General features: G+C 43.5%; 2 protein-coding genes across 18 annotated transcripts in view; one reads left to right on the top strand and one right to left on the bottom strand.

Annotated features, from left to right (window-relative positions):
* The window catches only part of LOC126853364 (discoidin domain-containing receptor 2-like), a 182037-nt gene that overhangs the window by 22369 nt on the left and 137944 nt on the right, over window positions 1-21724 (bottom strand). For 3 of the 7 annotated variants that reach the window (XM_050599025.1, XM_050599023.1, XM_050599021.1), the window contains one exon: window positions 2025-2152. In XM_050599025.1, coding sequence (XP_050454982.1) covers window positions 2025-2133 — 109 coding nt within the window. In that variant the 5' untranslated portion in view covers window positions 2134-2152. Of the gene's footprint in view, window positions 1-2024; window positions 2153-12969; window positions 13016-18117; window positions 18195-21724 lie in introns of those variants that run through there. The other 4 variants (XM_050599022.1, XM_050599024.1, XM_050599026.1 and 1 more) reach the window with 3 other exon arrangements.
* The window catches only part of LOC126853381 (uncharacterized), a 372343-nt gene that overhangs the window by 265412 nt on the left and 85207 nt on the right, over window positions 1-21724 (top strand). The window lies entirely within an intron of this gene.

Here is a 21724-nt window from a genome sequence, read left to right as displayed (position 1 = left end):
GCGCCCTTTCGCACACACGCAAACGCATATATGCACGCAGGCAGGCAGCCCAGAAACCTAGAGGGGTGTGCAACACGCGCGGACACCGCAATCCGACCGACGTGCAACATGTTTATGTATCGCCGGCAACATTAACATTGCAATTTATGCGCGCTTTAACTGCTCGGCGAGCCCTTCCAGCGCCCCACAACCATTCTTCGCTCCTGCCACGGCTGACCGGCTCGCTTAACACGACCGCGAATTCACCGATGTACAAGTTCAGTCACCGTGGGGGGGGGAGAGGGCCCTCCCCCTTCGCGGTCTACTTCCAACTTTCGTACGGAGGAGGAGGAGAACGGGGGTGCTATTTATATTTCGGCGCTGTTCGCGCTTTTCCAGTGCGAAGCACTGTTGATCCACTTACGAAAAACTCTATGAATCTTTCGATCACCGGTATTAAAAATGCGATTCGATCAGGTCCCAGCCAAAGTAAAACAAATTCAAAGTGTGCCATATCCCGTTTCTAACTTTTACGTGCGAGTAAAAAAAGGGTTTGAAACAATACGATTGATATGCTGATTTTTTTTATTTTGTCGCTTTCATTTTAAATATAATTATTGGCTAAAATATTATTTGATAAATCGTTATTTTGTGACCATTTTATTGAAACGTTATATTTAATTAGTTGCAGGCTAAATTCTTTTTTCGTATATAATCTTGCCGTCTCTTAATCGATGTTGTTTCGCTTGTTATCTCAAAGCATTATGTTGAGCTATTTTGATAACCAGATAGAATTTAATTAGCAAAGTTTGCGCTATATATAGTTGTTTTCATGGATTACACCGGGATGCTCAAGTATAAGTATAAGCAGGATCAAAGGTAACCCAAGTATCGGCTTTGAGGTTGAATAGTACGGCGCGAATAGATTCCAAGAGTTTGAAGGTAACATCAACTTTCCTGATTTAGTATGTTCTCGTAATAGTCGTTGTACAGATATATTTAGCCTTAAAGCGTAAGCCGATTACTGTGCACTTACAAAGACTTTATATAGTACTGTCGGTGATGAACCTTATCAAGCACTTGTCAGACACAGTAGTCGTTTCATTAAATTTTTATTTAACATTTAGTAGAATCTTTATGAATCTACAATTTAATCGATTTGCAAAATTGAAATGATATGATATTGATATATTATTGATAAAATAAGAAAGTCTCTGTTCTGGAAACTTTATGCTTATGCACGTACTCCGTATAACTCGAATGTATTCACTCATCCAGGGAAAGGGATGGTACGCGGTGTAACCGAATCGAGAGACCATCACGATCCATCTTTCGGTACTGCTCGAGAAATTCTTCGGGTGCGAAATACGTCTCGTATACGTAAGTTTCGAGCTCGATTTCACGAACGAGCACCTAAAAGCCTTTCCCGGGGCTGACTTCGGGGAACTCTTGGCGGATACTTTGCAAGTTTCTCGCCCTGTTTACCTGACACGGGGGGGGTGGCTCGGGCTGCCGGAGTCAATGGGATGGAAACCAAGCCGAGTAGAAACCGAGCCCGAGGTTTAATGTAAGGCAAAGGGCAATGCGGTACGGAGGGAGGCCTTTCTGTTTTTATCGGGTGAAACCGCGGGTGGCAGAGGCACCCATCTAGGGTAGAATTATAGCCTTGGATGTAAACACGTATTTCTACTGCGATTCTGCCAGTACGATCTCCTGATTTTGCGGAAAGGATCGACACTATGCTACTAATCGATAAATATCACAACTTTTTGAAATTGTACCACATCTTTTGCGCAAAAAAATTGTTTTAAATGGAAAATAAAAGAATTTATTGTATCATTTATCATAAGATTTTTTGCAGGAAATAATTAATTAAATTGAAAATATATTTATGCTATGTTTTAGCTGATAATTAATTTAATGATTATCGAGTTGATTGTCATTATTTAAATCATTGTCAATCGAGAAATGCAGTTTGATTCGAAAGCGCGAAGCTGTCTCACCTCGAATCGGATTCCTTTAATTAAATTGACATGTTTACTTACATATGTCTATGGAACGTCCGCCGCAGAAGCAGAGGATCAGCAGGTAAAAGATGAGGCACGTCTGCAGGTAATCCATGGTAGCGTCGATGGTCCGCGGGCTCGTGGTCATCGAACTCTCATAACCGCTTCTGCAAAAATAAAGTTAAAAAAAAAAAAATCACACACACACATACATACATATAAACGGCTCTACAGTCCCGGCGCTACACAGAACAGAGAGTGATTAAGCGTAATTCTCGGGAAGGGCGTCTTGCCAAGCATAGAAATTGGAGCGTGAGACGGGGGTTGGAAGGGGGACAAGGACGAGGGGAGGGGGCGCGGGACGTGGACGTAGAAAAAGAGTCTGGAAACGGCCGTTTCGGCCTCTCCCCGTGCTTTTCGACGGGGTGAAATGGCGCGGTACTCGTACCGGACAGATATACGACCGGTACAGGAGCCGCGGACAAAGAGTTACATTCACGCCAGCAGCCATTACGCGTCATTATCGAGATTAGGATCGGCCGTTCGACGCGAGAGAAGGAGAACGGAAAAAGAGAGGCCCGCGACGAGGATGATACGAGCGCGAGAAAGAACTAGCGGAGAACGCCGCGGAGGGCTCTCTCTCCGGCTGGTTCTTCTCTCGTATGGGGTCGAGAGCTCGTGTGGTACCGGATAGTCGGAGATACGATGGGTTTCGCGGGGAAGGGGTGAGGAGGGGGGGGGGAGGGGGAGGCGGAATGTGAGACTGTATTTTATTCACGGCGGTGCCGTCGTGGCGCGTATCGCAGGAAAGAAAAGCGAGGGAGAACCGTAAGAGAGGCCTTACTTTTTGGCTAATTAACAGAGGGGGTTTCTTCGACTACCGTCGAGACCGTTTCTCGATGTTTATCTGCCAAGTTTAGGGAATCCTTCCACTGCGACTCGTTACTTCACGACGAAAATATCCGTGGCGATAGACGCGGCGTTTTATATATCGCGCTACGAGATCGTGGATTTCGAGAATTTATCGCGGGTACCCGGCCGCAAATCAACGAAACCCCTATAATGAATGACAAACAAACATTTTTTTTTAAACCGATCTGATTTTCTACTAATGTTTTTTGAGATTGTGGGATTTAATTTAATTTTATACTCTAAAACCGGAACAAACCACGAGAAATTTTTGTCACAAATTTTATTATAATTGACATTATTTTATTCAAAAAGAAACAAGCTTGCGATATCACTTATCTAATTGTCTGAATAGAGATCTGTGCAGATTGCCGTCGTGTCAGATAGCTAATCCAAATTCGAGAATTTGCGAACATTTGCGATGGCGATGGCTCCATAGACGGTCATAATCGATTAAGTGGCTAAATCGGATTATCTAACCAGCAATTAAGACACTATTCAGCGCGAAGTGATTGCGTATGCCGGTACCAGTGTCGAGCATAGTACGATCACAATGAGCGCGATCGATTAGTCGACGTAGTAATTAAGGTCGCAGAGTGCAGCCAACCTCTAACCGTCCAGCTCGTTCGGCCGATTGTGTGTCCGAGACACGGCATTCGTTTCTGAGCCGATGATTAGATCAATCATGACGTACAATTAATCATTACAAGCTTGGAGGATAATCTCGACATAAATGCACGCTCGCCCTAATGCGTTCTCATGGCTTTGCCATCGCGAGATACATTCCCCGCAGCGACCGTGTCACCCCGAATAATAGCATTTGAAAATTGCTTGTCATCTCAGATTACACATTATCCACGGCAAATGTAATATAATTAAAAATTAAAAAAAAAACATACGGGGAAATAATAGGGCTCTAGCGTACTCGCGTCAACTAATTGCAACATCGATCTGCATTTCGCGCGAGTTTACTCGAAGGAGAACGTTGAGTTCTTTGTACCTGGCGGGCATACTTTAAATAGAGAGGCTTAATCATTTGCTCGTAATTACGAAGAGTTGATTATGTCCACATGTCTGAATTTATATGCACTTTTGCTCGAGGCATCAAGTACATCTTGTACCTTTATTAATATTCGTTTCTTTTATTTCTGTTTGCCCATATATCGTTCGCGCGCGTTCTTTAAATAATTGTCCTTCTCAAGGCGAGGTCGATGAGAAGATAGACTTTTATTCTATTTCTATTGGCGAATAAATTTTCTTTTGACTATTTTTAGCCGAACGCTTATATGGCGACACAAATATTCAACGCCGGCGCCGACGCAACAACGCCCAAGCAAACCACGCGAACCTCCGCTTGGGAACGAAGAAATCATATGAATTTAGTGCCCCGTTTGTTCCGGCCTTCTACAATACGCACACTGCCATCTTTCATTCGCTCGAACTGCCGTTCGGCCACTCGGTTCCACTATGTGCCGCTGCATAAGGTGCCCTTGTGCACATTTCCAATGCTCGATTTGCATGGCATTCGTCTTTTCATTTTTGCCGAGCGCATCGTGCGCTCGTCGCATCGTTGAGCCCGCGAGCCAGGTGCATCGGTGCTTAAGTGGAATTAACGTGAATGATGGGGCCTAGATAAAGCTACATCCGTCTGTATGGCTCGCGAGCGTATTTCACGAGTGAATACACATGAATTTGTTCGGCGAATCAGCGAATCAATCATGCCGCACCGATTACGTTCGGCGCATGTTCAAAGCGTGAACAGCGTATTCTTCCAAGCTTATTAATCTCAGCGAGAGCTCTTATAAATAAATGCCATTAGTTTCGAGATATTAACGCCAAGAAATTGAGTATCCGTCGTTACGTTGAGTAATTTTTATTTATACTAGTTTATGCAATTTATATACCTCAATCGAGAGTCAAACCACGTATACTTTAATCAATAGTTAAAAAGCTGTTCGTGTTTCGCGCCATTTCGGTTAGATAATTATTTTCCTTGAAATTTAAACTTAAATTAAAAGCCAGGAGAAGTATTCCCATTCGAAAGTATTTCTATAGCACATTCTAGAGTTGGCTTGGCTCTGTTCCTAACGTGTCATTCCGAAGGGAGTGTGAAGATGAGAGAAGGAAGGAAAGTACCGCTGCGCACAGATCCGCAGCTACGTGTACGAATACACGCTTTAATCTCCACACTTACAACGTTTCCGGATCGTTAAACGCCGTTCGTCGACGAACTCTTGAGTTCGGGCGAAAAATTCGCATCCCAGCTCGACCTTCTCCCTCTCCCCCCTTTCTCTTCCCCCTCCGTCGCTCGCGAACGGCTTTAACCGCGGACGGAAAACGCGTCATTTTCTCGTCGAGAAGTTTTCGACGATGCAGAAAAAAAAAAGAGAGCATGGAAAACTAGGAAGTAAAAATTCTGCATACACGCACACCTGACTTTCTTCTCGCGAAACGACGATTGAGATGTAAAAAAATAAGATCTTCGCAACACTCTCTGTAAATATGAATTGGCTAAAATTCTCTCGTTTGACAATCGCTGTCATTTGAATCGATGGACTTGCAGAATGGGCGTGAATGTGAAAATAGCGCTTTTGCATGAGTCTAATTTCAATAAACATTCATCGGAAAGAAAACGTGCACTCGCGGATTTTCGGTTCATGGCGTTACCTATCGCAGAAATTCCAATGGGAGCGGGCGAGAAATCACGCTCGCAAGTCTTTCGCAAGGAAACGGGCACAATTCTCGGGCGACGAGATTTACGGCGGGCGTAGGAGAAGCAGGCACGGCGCTCTTTTGAGCGCTGTTTCCATCGTTCAGGCGCATAAATTTGCGCGTGAATTCGTGGAAAGCGTCGCGTACACGAACACACGCGACACGGTTTCGAGTGTTGGCGCAGGCAAATTAAAACTCGACGAAGTCGTCCTCGTATAATTGCCAGAGCGCGCCGCGACTTATTTTTGTAGATTCTTTCTTGGGGAGAGACAAGAGCAATCGCCGACATGAAAAAATTTCCAGAGAGCAATTTTATATTTTATCGTTCTATTAAAATTAAAAATGTGTACAATAATATTACATAATAAAAAAAATTATTAAAAATTATTATTATATATATATATATATATATATTTTTTTTTTTTTTTCTCGATACAAATTCAAGTTATAAATTTGTATATTTTTTTTTTAATTTTATATAATTTCGTGTAATTGTAATAATAATATCTTAATTATATTAGGATTCTCTTAATTGAGAGAATTTGGATATACAATCAAGATCGAAACATTCTGATACGTTCTTTTACATTAAATTGCTTTTTATATTCTCTCTCATTTACGGTCATTTTTTATTTTGCTTTTCCCATGGCTTTATCATTTTAGTCTCCACTGTAGGATTTATTAAGGATTCGATTCATCTTTTGATAAACTTTGAACTCTCTCTCTCTCGCCGATACGTAATTTATTACTCAAATCTTATTAATTCACAAAGTTACCGTAATAAGTCTCGGCTCTTTGACATTCCAATATTTTCCGCTCGAAGCGCAAAAGTTAACGGTGATCCTCCTTTCGCTTTCCGATCTCTTCTCGTCCGGTGTATTTTCGTCTGAAATCCGCAGGGTAGGTTCTATGAAATAGTTCAGTAATCCGGCGATCTTCAAAGAACTTTGATCGATTCGCCAACTGTTCATAAACAGACACCATCGCAGTCTTCGGCGTATCTTAACGCGAGAAAAAGAAGAGACACGCAAGCGACGCTAATTACGAAGGTCCCTCTGGCTACCGTGTGCTGTTGGTGCTGAGGCTGCGGCTGCTGATGTTTATCTTCTGGCGCGAGCGATGGGAACCCAAGATGGTAGAGCATCTCCCATTTATTCAGCGCAAGAACCGGTACGCTTCTCTCCGGTAGGACGAGAAAACGACTTGCGGCTTCTGGCCGTGCCTCGGGATATCTGCATCTCGTTCTACGGTCTTTCCTGCGCTTCGAATCGCTTCGAACTACGTCCGCAGAATAAAGCCGGTTCCGTATTAATTTCGTGCAGTCTTGTAGCTTCGGGTGCACTTTGTCTTCCGATTGGTGTACACGCGCGGATTGGACGAGTCGCACTCTAAGCGCGAGGATGCCTTCGGCGACCGGTGCAATGGACTTTAACGACGACATCGCGTTATCTATTCAGTCATGTTCGAGGTAGTTCGAGGATCGTCCAATTTATGCCAACCATCAATAATTGAGGTGTAATCAAAAACATGTACGATATATGTCTTAATTCCATAAACGGAAGAGACGAAAAGTCACGCGAAATGAAACTTTTTCTTTTGTCATACGTATTTAATGAAGAGCGAGTTTAAACAGATTCAAAAATACTACAACTGTGAAAAGAATTGAGACAAAATATACTATCTAGTTTAAAAAGGAAATTAACGAGATATTTATATAACTGTTTTCATGAAAAATATTTTACGATTATTATTAATTATAAAAAAGCAAAAGCAATAATTTTATTTTTCTTAGAAGCAGACATTAATTTGTTACGTTTAGCATCTTTAAAACTAGTAGAGTTATTATTCAAGAGTGCGCTCTTCCTTTAAAATATATCATTCTATCTAAATGCACGATTCGCATCACTGATACATATATTTCACATGGCAGTAAGCGTTTGAAATTTATATCCCAGTATTTCATTCCGCCACACAATTTTAACCGGTATCCAGCAATACATATATTCTACAACGTACAACGCGGATTAGAAAAGAAAATTTGCGAGTCACGAGGAGAATTAACGTTGTCTCTCGCTTTTGCCATTCGCCTTTCGCGCGAGCTCTATAATTAAGAGCTCTATAATTACATCGGCGTCACCGGTTAAAAAGTGATATTTTATTGCCGCAAAAAATGCTGCTCGCTGCATGCAACGGAATAACTCTCGAAGACACACAATGTGAAAGAAAAAGAGCAAGCTCCCGAGATTACAAAAGTTTATAAGAGAGCAGCGTAAGTTACCCAAGCCGACAGTGTCCTCGTCAAAATCCATTATTCCGATCTTTGAATCTTGTTCCCCGTCGGGAAAGGCATTCCGTCGCGATCGAGAGCGGTCAAAGCGCCCGTGGCGTTCCTCTCGTTAGGTCCGCGCTACCTCGACGGGGAGGGGTGTTTCCCATAACTCAGCCGAAATATTCGCCTACATTCTGCGCTCGTGGTGTAGGCTGTAGGAACGCGTGCATATACCTCATCGTCAGAGCCAACTTTACCCACATCGTGTACACTTACACGCGTGCATGCATAGATTCTTTCGTATGCATAGGGTTTAGGAATACGCGCATACGTGATGACGTACAATGCACGCGACTAAGGCTGACCCTGGCAAGGAAGAAGGAGAAGGTTGTAGCGCGGGAGGGTTCGGTGACGGCGGCGGCCCTCTGAAAGAGGGTACGCTGGGGAGACGGCGGTCGGTGTGTAGTAGGGCCATGAATTATGCAGTTCGCCGCGGGCTCGTATGCCGTATAAAGAGGAAGGAGGACGGAAAGGGAGCGCCGTACGGCGAGGGACGCAGATGGAGATATATACTCGCACGGTCCAGAGCCACTTTACTCTCCTCATTCTCTCTCGCGTCGCGTTCCTTCTCTTTCCCCTTGCCCCTCGCCGCCTTCACCTGTGTGCGCCACCACCTGAGCCCTCCGCCACTACCATCCAGTCTTCCACCTTCACCTCCTCGACGCCGCCTCCTCGACGCGCCCGCGCGCATTACGCCGCCGACACTTTGCTCCGACCGATTGAAATTTTCATACCGGCACGTCTACCGTCCCAGTTTATGCCTCGAACAAGTGAAATGTACTGCTACCGTCGTAGCACCGGGTTCTACTATGCTATTCTCCACCTTCCGTCGCCATTGCTACGCCGAGAGAGTGGCAGGGAGATCTCCACGTCCGTTTCCCTTCCTTTACCTTCACCCTTTGGAATATTCCAGTTTTCCTCCGTCTCTCAATGGAGGGAAGCTGCAAAGTACGATCTTTTACATGGAAGATAATCGACAAAATAGAGCGAACGTCGATATCTATGGAAACACATTCAGCCTTTCTACCTTTGCTCGGAATTTTACGTGCCGTGTCCGATACGACGAAGAGTCACGATTATTTTGCGAGCGTACGGCTATCAATTCCACTAGTTTTTTTTTTTTTTTACCACGATACTGAGAAAAGAGACCGCTTTATGTTTGTTTGACACGCACCAGACGAATGAACAATCGAATCGTTAAATATTTCAGCGTGATTCCTCATAATAGCGGGCGAGAACTATCTCCGCGTATATCCAAGGTCGACTGAAATTTTCATGTCAGCTTGTCTGCTGTTTGAGTTAAGCGATCGAAAGAAGCAAGTCGTATCACTATTTGAATTTTACCTCTTTTTTCATTCCACTTAGAGGACATTTACCTTTTCCACGTTGAGCCGAACATACTTCTTTTCTCTTTTTGTCTAATTATTTTATGCCAATGTCACGAAGAAATGTAAAAGTGATATCGATATTCTCGAAGAAATTTCTCGTTGTACATCTTCTTTCTCAGATTCTAGCGTTCGCTTCTTGTGTAATAGTACGCCAATAATGACGCGGTTGGCGACGAAAAAACGGTAACGCTCCAGTTCAGACTTGGCTCGTGTTAGTCGAAACGAAATCGGAAGTATCAGAATTCGATAACACTTTATTTGACGGAGAGCACGCGGAGCAGTATCTATGGCGCTGAGATAGAATGGTCTCGAGGACGCAAACGATGTCACGAATCGATAGCCAAATGATGGCTCTAACTGACATAGAATATTGGCATGTAAAATCACCTCTGAAATACTTAGCGAACGTTGCTACCTAACAGAAGAATCGTTAAACCTCCTTATTTTATAAGAGACGATCTACGAATAGTAATGTCGAAATTGCGCGCAGGATTCCGGAAATAGCGTCATAATTTAACCTTGCCTCTAGAACGGTATCGCATCACTAATGTAAAGTTATTTTATTCAAAAGTCGACTGCAAATGTTTAAAATTTTTATTTTTTGACACTCTAGTATGTTATTCAATATAATTATTAAACGACGTACATCAAGCTTTTGTAGCTCCGAATCGATGCTTAATTTTCTTATTTAAAATGGATACAATTCACGAAGCAATTTAATCGCTTTTGTACACTTTGTGTATCTTTCTCGATTCTACGATTTAAGAATCTTATAATTCATTCGATTGCGATGTATATTTATTTGGAAATCTTGCAGCGTCAAGATCCACGGGATAAAATTAACGACCAGTCGCACAATTCGCGTCGTTTCGCACTCATACGAGCAAAACATCGCGCCCGACGACACATCAAATATACGCGTTTGAACCGTACCACGTTGAAGGATCTGGTTACTGGAGTTGTGGATTTACGAGCGGACATTATCGCTCTGTTAATGTGTTGATTAGATTATGCGATGAGGACATAGAGGCGTTCGAGTCTCCTCGCACCGTGTACATAACTTTTTCAGAAAATCGTAAAAAGAACGCGACCGTGTTCGTTGTGTTACCGACGAGTTTTACGAGCCGCGCGGATTAATTATTCCGCGAGCGGCGAAAAGCGGCCGTTATACCGTGTCCGGGGGTGAAAAAAAAAAAAAGAAAAGAAAAGAAAGATGCGGTATCGCGTTTGGTATCGGCCGTTTTTAACGTTCGCCGTCTGCGGGTTAACGCCGCGAGGAACTCGGAATAGTTGCAGAAATACGCAGCTGACGCTCGCAAATTAGCTTGCGGCAATCCGCAGCGGAGCCAACTTTGCGAGCGCATGAAATGAGATCGCTTTGAAGCCCCGAAGTTTCCGTCGGAACCCGTTTTCGCGCAGAAAGAGGCCGCATTCGCGCGCTCAATTGAATCCTTTTATCCCCCCACCCCCCCCCTCCTCCCTCTCCATTCCCCTCTCTTTTCCTCGTCGTAATCCTCCGGTTTAATATATACTTTTTTTTAAAGATATATGTATATCTCCTTTCCTTCGTTTTCCATAGTTGAACTCCAAGAATAACGCATCGGAATGCGATGAAATACGATCTGCATCTTCTTCTCAGCGGACACAGCGATCTTGGGATAAAAATTCCTTACGTCTTCTCACTTTACGTGTAATAATCGCATATTTTCGCGATAGCTTGGTGACTTTGTCCGTATTACTTGCTGCTGAGGCAGATCGTCGATTCATCAGGATGAGAATCAAAGATTCTAAGAAGCAAAATGGCCGAAAGGATTAATCTGTTATTTGCGCCACGAGGCCAGTTGGTACCCGCCAATCGTCGAAGAATTATTATTCGGAGCGATGACGAAACAGATAGAAGATCCGGAGAGAGTAAATATATGTTCCGTTAAAGGCGATTATTAATTATCAGCGAATAAGAAGGCGGATGGAGAGTATGCACATCGGCGAAACTCCGTGAACGATCTTTGGTTTCGTTTTACTAGACGGATCCTGCCGTGCCCGTCAAGCCTTCACGCCAAAACCTGTTACAGCCGTTCTGTTCTCATAAATCGTTTATTCATGTTTAATGCAGCCTGGTATTCAGATCCCCGAAAGTTTTCGAAGCTCTCAGACGGAGAGCGCGACTGCGACAGGAATCGGTGGGTGGGAAGGCGCGAGAACTTTGAACAAGGGAATGCTTTTGCATCGAGGCGACGTCTGTGAAACCAGTCGAAAAAAAAAAAAGTCAAGAGAAACTGCGGAATCGAGTTGCCGTATCGGACCGGCCTTTTGCCGTCTGCTTAGAAGACGATTTCTCGGACACGAGGTCCCTTCACACGTGCTCGCACGAAAACATCGCGTCGAGATGTACTCGATTTGCGATACTCGTTCGATCGATGAGTACGTAGTTTCGTATTCTCGGGCTTGGAAAGTTCCTCGTGTACTGCGAGGATATCGACCGAGTTGGCTAAATTAAATATTTACGACAATAAGATAACTAGCAATTGTGTAGGTCGCCGTATAATTTCGTGTTATGGAGATATAAGGACGCCGACAGAGTTTTCGTGATTGAAGGTGATAAACGTTGAACGAGAAAAAGTACTTTGACTTATAAAAAATGATCAAAGTTTGCGACGTTATTTACGTGAAAGTGGATTGTCAGATCATCGTAGGCAAACTCTCGTGATTAAAGAAACTAAGATCTCTGGTTTTAAAAAACAATTTATATTGAATTAATTTTGTAGGGAAAAATGATAATCGTGAATCCGAATAATGCTTGAGAAAGGACGGCCACAAGGCTGGCTATTCGTAGGACGAAATTGAATAACCGCTACTTCCGTAAGAACAGTTTTACGTAATACCGATTCATATATAATTCATCGTATTTCAATGCGTACGCAACGTACACGCGCGGAAGATCTCCATTTTCCAATGACAAATCCCGCGCTTTATCATCTTATAATGTATACACTTGGAAGAACCACGCTCGACTTACAGTTCAAAGAATGATCTCCCTCAGCGGGAATTCAGGATCTCAGAGGCTCGCGCGAAGGAAAAGCTGAAGGAAAAGTGGAGAGGCGAGAGGATACGAGAGAGAACGAGAAAGAAATGTGCAGGAGAGCCTCTAATCCGTCGTCCTTCAGGAGGCTTAAGACCGTCTTCGTGTATACCCTGGCTCGGAGAATACCGTTTAAGTGTCGTCCGTCTGGGAGTCCTCCACTCGGGTAAATATTTAGGAATTTTTGAAGAGTCCCGAGTGCCTAAGAAAACAGTTTACTTCGAAGTAAGAAGAAGGAGGGATCCCTCCCGGGAGTCCGAGCAGCGCCGGGCCTCTGGAACAGTCATCGCCAGCGCGTCTTTCGTCGCCAATCAAACACACCAGCATCGCGCGCATGTCGGAAGAAAATTGTATACAAAGGGAAAGATGTTACGGGGTGCGCTTCCCGTTGAGAATGTTACCGCCGCGCCTTTGTGCGTGTTCCGGCCACATTTTCTATCGCGCGCATCGAGAATCTCCGAGTCTATTATTTCTATTTTTTATTTCCGCCACACGCAAGAAACGTACCACCACTATAACTAAATAGCGCCTGCTTCGTGTCGCGTAATTACTCTTAATTGGACTTACTATTTGAGCCGCTCGTGCTTTCGCGTGATTCTCGCAGTTGACTCACCTGTAACATAAAAAAAAAAAATGATGATTAGTTTTAATATTCGAAGATCGCCGATAATACAATTGCATTAAGTGATTAAAGAATATGTTGTTTCGATTTCGATCGAAGAAAATTGGATATTACTTATGTATTCGAATTTTGTCCATTCAAATTTCTTCAAGCGCTACGTATTTCTCAAGAAATACGAGTTTAGTAGACATTTAAAATTGTTATTAACATAAGCTGTTGTTCGCGATCATTTGGTTTATTGTGTGTTGACGCAGCTTGCGTGCTTCATATCGCGTGGTAATGATAATATTACTGCATACAATAAGAGAGAGAAGACGTGGAGTGGCGTTTTAATGAGAGAAGGACGGCGCACGGGAGCTCGTTATAACGTACTATCCTATAAAGAACGGTCAAGGAATTGAGGAATGGGCCGTGACGTGCATATAACCTTTTGATAGAAACCGTTCATTACCGCGCGCAAACATACCCGGTAAAGAGATCACATATACGTTGGCTTGCGAAGCGTATGTTGCAGCACTTTACCTTGTCGTAATATAAACGCTCGGGATGGCTTTAACGAGGATAACGGATAGGAATGATGACTTTACACTAGTGATCGATAACGGATCAATGGTATAAAGGGCGATGGATGACGCAACACGTGAAGAGTCGCGCGAGTTACGTAATAAATATTTAATTTATGGGTACGCGAAGCACGGTAATAAACATAATGAAACCGCCGATTTTCTACACATCGAAATAATGTTGACAATTAGTCTGGCTTTGATTCGATAGAATTTGCGACTCCAAGTTTCATTACGTGTACCATTGACGGACGTAAATGCGCCGTCACGCGTCAACGGGCTGTTTTCATCAACGGCCGCTCGTCAGCACGAGTGCAATAAACCGTGCTTAATTACATGCAATAAGTAATTAAAGTGATTAAAGCTTATAATGCGCGGGACGCGCACAATCAGTAACGCGAGCGTAATCAAAATTTCGATTGGACGAGCGTATTCGTCGAGTGTTACGAGACGAGCACTTTATAACCATAGGCTTTCCATGACCGTTTCGTGCTTTTAATACGAGATGGTATCGCGAGTACGGTAATCCAGTCCGCGCGCTTTAGCAGCGAATGAAAATTTTGTTTCAACGACGCTTCCATTCATATTCGTCGATATTATCGACATATATCAGTAAAATTGTTAATTTCAATCAGCGTCGATTAATACTTTGTTACATCACAATTCATTATTCGCAAAAACACGCTGAAAGATAAAGCAGTAGGAAGCAAGCTTCCCTCTGAGATTATACAGGGTATTTCAGATGAGGTTAAAGAAACTTTAGCATCTTATAAGAAATTGAATTTGGTACAAAAAAGTTCTAACATAGGTCCGGAAACGATTCGTTGAAAAGTTATAACTAATAAACGTCAAAAAATCATGTTTATTTGATGATTTTTTAAAATAATCCTTTATTTATCTGAGAAAAATAATAAAATAAATCTGATAGGTAAATTAAACGACAAACTAAATTACTTTATTTTCATTTATGTAAGTTCTGATAAGGCGTTCAAAAGAAAATCAAAACAAGCTCAATACAAAACGAAAAAAACAGAAACTGTGAAAACAAACTTTCGAACATCTTTATGTAAACACTATATACATTTGTAGTGTTCGTAGATCACATAGGCACTTTTGTTTACATTTCCAACATGAACATTTAGAATCAGTTTAATTCACGAAATAAGCTAATGCTATTTATTAGTTATAATCTTTTATCAAAGCGTTTTCAGATCCATGTTTACGGAAGTTTTTTGTTCCAAATTCAATTTCCTATAAGATCCTAAAGTTTCTCTAACTTGACCTAAAACATTCTGTACATTATGGAAGATATACAGATATATGAAATCATTAATTGATCATCTATCAGTTGTAAAGAATTGATCACTGAGATATCATTATTTAATGTGCTAAAAATAAAAAATACACGAAAGGAGATAATGGATTCAATTTCGTGGTTAACAAAAAAAATCATAAAAAATTTGTAATAAGATATGAAATAAAAATTGTATCATATCTCTATTGTAATGTAGCAACAAATAACGATATGTTTTAAGCTCATCTGTGCAACTAGCTAGCTTCGATAGCGAGACGTTTTTTTTATTGCAAATTTCAACAGACTCCACGGCGACGTCGTCTTCGTCGTCGTCGTCGTCGCAGTCGTCGTAGCAGGTAGTCAGTACGTGCGTGCATCCTCGATAAGAGACGTGCGTCTGCTGAATAATGCCGAGAATTCGGGGAAGAAGAAAATGAAGGTCGACGGCGGCAAAGAGTACGGAGGACGCGGAGTAGACGGAGTGAAAGTAAGAGGCGAATAATAAAACGACGGGGCTATAAAAAGGGAGAGGAAGAATGGATGAGGAGTCACGTGGCCGTCGAAGAAGCAGCCGGCGTCTCAATGAATCCCCTCGAGCGATCTCGTTAAAACGAATCCTGCGACACTGACATCGACACCGACATTGCCGACATCGTTCTCTTCTTCTTCATTGTCGTCGTCGTCGTCGTCGTCGTCGTCGTCGTCGTCGTCGTCGTGGTTTAGGCGATATCGAGTGGCAGTTATAGAAAGATCAGCTGCATTTTGATTGACGAAGACTTCGAAAGAGCGTTCGAAAAACCTTTGATGGAAAAACCGGCCGTGTTACGATGCGGTTTAATCGTCTTCCCAAATAATCGTGCCCCCTCTTTTCCTCCAATCGAACCCCACCTTCGTCTCTCCTTTTCTTCGCCTTTTTTTTTCTACAACCAGCGACCGGAATTCACCCACCCTCTGCCTCTATATTTACCGCCGTAATAAATTTCAAGTCAGATTTCAGGCGAGCACGGTGCGAGGAGGCCGACGTGAAATTCGCGCGCGGATTGCATTGCTCCTTTATCGAGGGCTGGTAAACAAGTTAAACCAGATTAGAAGCGCGCTGCCTCGTAACCGGTGTTTTCTGCGTCTGCGAGAGCTCGAGCTCTTGGCCCTCTCCCCGCGGCCATTCTTCTTTTTCATGGCGAGTGACGGAGGAGAAAAGATCGCGACGATAGAGTGAAAGGAGGAGGAGGAGGAGGGCAAACAGAAGTACAGAGAGCCAGAAGACATTGCGCTTCATCTTCTCGAGTGGGACTCTTAGTTTCTTTCCTCTCGCTCAGGCGACTTTTGGCCCTCGTGTAAACAACTCCGTGGACTGAACGTGTTATCCGGTCTGCGACGATGGATATTGTCTTTACCTATGAATCCCATTTCCGTTCTGGAAGCGTTTAATCAGACTTCTCTCTTCAAGAAACGTATCTACAAGTGGAATTTCTTCATTTCGTAAGATTGATCTTGTTCGCGGTAACGTGTATTCTAATAATGCGATTGCTCTTGAAACGATTCATCGTGTCTCGTAAATCTAATAAGAATTTTACTTAGAATAACAAAGGGGATTCGCGGGAAATAAGCAGACGTCTGACATCGATTTGTGCAAGCCGTAATTATCGTAACTACTACATTTAATTCCAATTATACGATATTGCGTGGCCGTAAAATTGCGATGTACAATTCGATAGGAAATTACGCGTTGAAAGTCACGAAAGCGTCCGTGCCGAGAGAAGCTAAACAAATTACATAGACGGATATAGGTGGAGGGTCCCGGTCAAAATTTTCTATCAGCCTTATACGCAAACGATTTTCCGAATAACGTTTCTGCGAAATTGCCCGATGAAACGCGCATTAGGATTAGCGTAGGCCAATTTGCAGTACCCTTCAAAATTGGAATATAAAAGCAGAAACGTTCATTGCCATAACAATGGTCTGCTGACACGCAACAATTTGCGTCGCGAGGGATCAGCATGCGGGATCGTCGCGTCGGCGTGCTTTCGTGTAATCAAATGGTGTATATCGAATACACGTGAATACGTCTACACGAATCGTCCGCGAGCTTGTAATTACGCAATACGTTAATAAGATTAATGCCACTGTCAGAACCTTGAAACATAGCACGTGGGTAAAATGGCGATGCGTCGACTGAGATGAAATGCGTAAATGTTAATTCTGTGACATTAAAAAGGAGTTGCACAGATCCATTACATCAAAAGTTAATAAATCTTATATAGATACTTAATACTTTTGAGATTCATGAATTTGACGTTGCACGCACACACACACGAAGCACTTTTAGCCAAAAAACAAAAGATATTTTAAATGAAAAAATAAAAAAAAATAAAAATGAAAAAATTGTTCACTTTTGGCATAGCTGATCAATCTAGTTCCTCCTTAAATTGAGTAACGCGATTGCATATTAAGAAGATGAATTAAAAGATTCGCGATATGCCCGAAAAAGAATATTGGCGATACGTTTTTCAAAGCATCCCGCATGCGTTCACGCTGCGATACATACGCGTGTATATATATTGCCGCGCATATTCGCCCGTATACGAACAATGCCTCGATTCAGGAACGTATTGCGCCGGTTGTGCCTTACGGCAACGGTTATATACGTTCGGTGAATGACGAGCATTCGAGCGAATGGTATCAATCAGACTGATTGGCCGGCCGGTATTTACATTTCTGCGAGCGAGCCTGCCGCGCTCGAGGCTCGAGAGGCCGCTTGCACCATCATCGGGAGATTTTGGGAGAGAATGCGGGATAGATACGACGTCGGTGCATAACCGTGTAAGCCCCCCCCCCCCCCTTTCTTCCCCCTTCGGTACATCTCTGCGATGATGCGGGGACCATTTCGATGTGAAGCTCGAATACTTGTCGTGCGTGTTATTCGATTCGTAGATGGGAATGTCGAATTGTTCCACATTTTGTCCTCATCGGCGCGTTTCTCTTGCGTCTATATCGAGAGTCACTGATAATCGATGCGCTTAGTAAAGAAGAAATAAATATACAGCAGAAATATACAGGCCCAAATATTACATTTAAAATTTAATTGTATGTTTAACAATTGTTTGTCGCTGTGTCGTACACTTTAAATTTCTTTTTGAAATTCTGATCAGCATTTAGCTCACTGAAAAATAATCTGGTTGTTGTAAAGTATTTTTACTTAAAACGACTATATCATAATTTCGAAAATTATCACCGACCTTCTTTTCGGTGAAAGAAGATTTCACAGTGCGGTCAAACGCCGCCACGTTACACTGCGAAAGAAGGCATTTAGCCTCCAATTAAAATCTCCACAGGCGAGAATGCTCTCCGACTTCGCGCTTGAGAGAGAGAAATACAACTGGCAATTATCGCGCTCGACTCTCGTCCGGCGCGATGCTCGACAACGCGGACACGTTTTATCTCGTGTCGGGTGGACAAGCCAGAGGCGGGACACGCGAGAGGAACGTTTACGATACTCGAGGCAACCGATGTACTTTCCGTTCTGAGAGTTAATTGCGCCCTCGCAAACTTCACACGCGATAGGCGTCCGGTACATCGGCTTCTGCAAGCCTCAGAGACGTACGCGCGCCTTTAAAGATTTGCGAGCGCGCTTCTTCATCGAGATCGCGATACCAGCTGACTCGATGTCTCCTCGAACGTGCGTCGAGTTACAAGGATGTTCAGTCGAGCAGGGTAAGTCGCACAATTTCGACGATGCGGCGTCGTGTCGATGGGGCTCGAGCTCTCTTTCACCGGCTCAGGCTAATTAATAACCACGAGTAACAAGGAGCAGATGGAGTGGTAGAAATTTGGGAACCAGACCCCCGGTCCACGCTTGGTCGACCGGCTTGGTCGACTCGGCTCCGCTTCGCTCTACTCGGCTGGCAGCAATACACACGCATACACCCACGCGTGCTACCCATTATTGTGCACGTGTGGTCCGGATGGTCGCGTGCATGCTATTAGCGAAAAGGAGTGTCTCGAACCTTACCAGTCCCCGCCGCGAAACAACTGTCCCTCCTTTTATCTCTCATTTTCCATCTTTTCGTATCCCTGAACGAAGGAGATGAATAGGCTTCCGCTGGATTTCGTTAGGGATCCGAAGAAACACTTCCGGTAGGTGAGACACTACCAGACGTGTCAGATGAACGTTTAAAGGCAGCTCATTAGCAGCGAAAATAAAATCGATCATTCTAGTAACGTTTATATCAACGCTTTTTATGTACTGTCATTTATATCTTAATTATTTTGTCAATTACCATCATTATTTTAGAGAGAAAGAGAGAGAGAGAGAGATTTAATCATAGATAAAAAATTATTCAAGGTAAAAGAATGATTGGTCAATATTATTCCTGTCATAGGCAGACTGTATATTAGCAGCGTTTCTATGCGTGGTCGCGTGCGCAATAATTACTTTTCGGTACGCGTCGACATGGCTCAAAAAGCAACATTTGCACGCGACGCGGTTCGATGCGTCGCGCGTGCATATACGTTCCGCTTGAGAGTAAAAAACACACGCCTCCCTCCTTCCCCATTCGCATACACACACGTACAAGCTTCGAGAATCGTGTGCGACAATGGCTTCCTGTTCCAACCCTGCGGGGCGTCCAGCTATCTGTCTGGACTACCATCGCGTGAATGAATCATCCTCCGACCACATTGTATCTTCTTTCCAGCTTTCTGTCAGAACCGCTGACATCTTGATCCTTCGTCATTTTGCCCCCGTAACTTTACGGTTGACTTTTTGAAAAATGATATGTCTCAACCTTGTGCGCGAGCGCGTTTCAGATATACATGCGTCTTCAACAATTTTATCGGAATATAATTATCGTGACTGATTGTTGTCACATATAAACATTGTTGCACTACATTTTCCAATGTCATTATATGTTTTGTGTCGGCTACGACACAAAAACTTTGACATTCCGTGATATACGACGATCTTAAAGCCCGTTTTCTCACGGATTCTCACGCGGCTCCGATAATCCGAGGAAAGTAGCGTAGTCAGCAATACGGCCACCATTCTCGATGTCATTTTTTTTTCTTAAGCCACCCCGTGATTCGGTCGTAGACTGGGATCGCGAGAGCTGAGTTTCGGCTTGAGCTACGGCAAACGAGGTATTTCAGGCCGCGGAACATCGTGGCGTAGGCCGGTCGTAGTTGGCGGATGTATACGTAATAACCTTACGCTGCGCTTTTTTACGATGCTTATCAAATGCAAATCCTACTTTATTGCGATTGGTATTCTTATTAGAGACGCCTTCTTTCTCGCCCGACTCCGACCGAGATCTTTCCATTCTCGGTCCTTCTCCTCCTTCCTTCTTCTTCTTCTTCCCGCTCGCTCTTTCCATGTGGCGTAAGAAGATTTCCGTTCGACCATATCGTATAACAACGCGTATAAACGCGAACGACCATCTTTTAACTTCCCATTTGGATTAGGAGTTCGTGATTACGGATTGTGTTATTTTTCGCGTTTGTTGTTTTCCGCTCACCGGAAAGCACTTTAGCGTAGATTCTCGAGAGACGAGCGCGGAAGATGTTACAGTGACGTCAAACTTTTTCCATACCGAGACAAATGTTGCCTCGCCACTCGGGTTTCCGACAACCGTTTTTCCGTTTTCGAAGAGACTAGGATGATTTTATGTCAGGCAAAAAATATCACGCGTGGAATTCGTCTCGTTCCCACAAAACGGCGCGCGGTTTTTATTACACGCGTGACTCGGATTTGATCCGAGTATTTTGATTACGTTGTATTTTATGCAACGCTAGCTAGCATTACATTATATCTCAGGCGTTATCTTTTCGGTATATCTTATACAACACGAGTACGTGTATTCTATGACGCAGAAATTTTTTAATGTCGGAATTTTTATTTGCAAATTTTATATGCATATAAATTATGTAACAAATATTTTTCTATGATTAAAAGTAGTGACAATTAAAACAATCCGAGTTGATTAATCGCAAAGAAAACCATACATACGTTCTTTTACCTCAAGTCAATTTTAATTATCGATTCAAATTAATCAGCATACGCTTTTATAATCCGGTTACGCGATTGATCGGCGGTGAGCAATAATAACTTACGAGAGAGCCGTTTCTTTTTTTCTTTCGCTTTCTCTCTCTCTCTCTCTCTATCCCAATAGCCGCGCGCGCGGATTTGCTTCATAGAGGCAGACGCTTTTTGGGAGCTGCATCCGGTTGGAATTTCAGCCGGCACCTCCTTCCACCATAGAGGAGGGCGTCGGATCGAGGGACAGAGGGGTTGTTTTCGTGCAAAGGCACGACGTATCTGTGGCGTGCGGGCTGTTCGGTATCAAACCCGGCGTGCCTAGAATTCTCGCTGTAATTGCATCGCTCGGCGCCCACGCCAAAACGATTGCATTTTCGAACCGCGTCATGGCATAAATAGTAAAAACCTATGTTATCATCCCCCCCTTCGCCCCCCTTCAACTTGCATGAGCGTGTCCGTAACAGGAGGGAGGATCACCTCGTGCCTTGTCCGTCGTTTTATGCGCTATCCATCGCCGCGTGACGTTGATTTTCGAAAATCGTTCCGCTCGTTTTCACGTGAAAGCGTCGACGTTTTCACTCGGGGGGGCCCCGGTGTTGCATTCGTGCGCGGCATGTTAAACGGAATTGTAAATTTCAGCGCGCTCACTTTCGGTCCGGCGATAATTAACGCATTGTGGTCAGTAAGGGCGCGTACCGTATTTGCTGCTGCGGCCGTGATTACGTGGACTGTGCAAACTGCAAGGCTCTAATTACGTTTTAAAGCGTAATCTAAACTGAAACGCATCGGTTAGCACGTAGGTGTAAATTAGG

Source organism: Cataglyphis hispanica, chromosome 12, assembly GCF_021464435.1.
Source record: "Cataglyphis hispanica isolate Lineage 1 chromosome 12, ULB_Chis1_1.0, whole genome shotgun sequence".
Classification (NCBI taxonomy): Eukaryota; Metazoa; Arthropoda; class Insecta; order Hymenoptera; family Formicidae; genus Cataglyphis; species Cataglyphis hispanica.
Note: the sequence above shows the minus strand (reverse complement) of the source record. Positions and strands in the feature narration are given on the sequence as shown.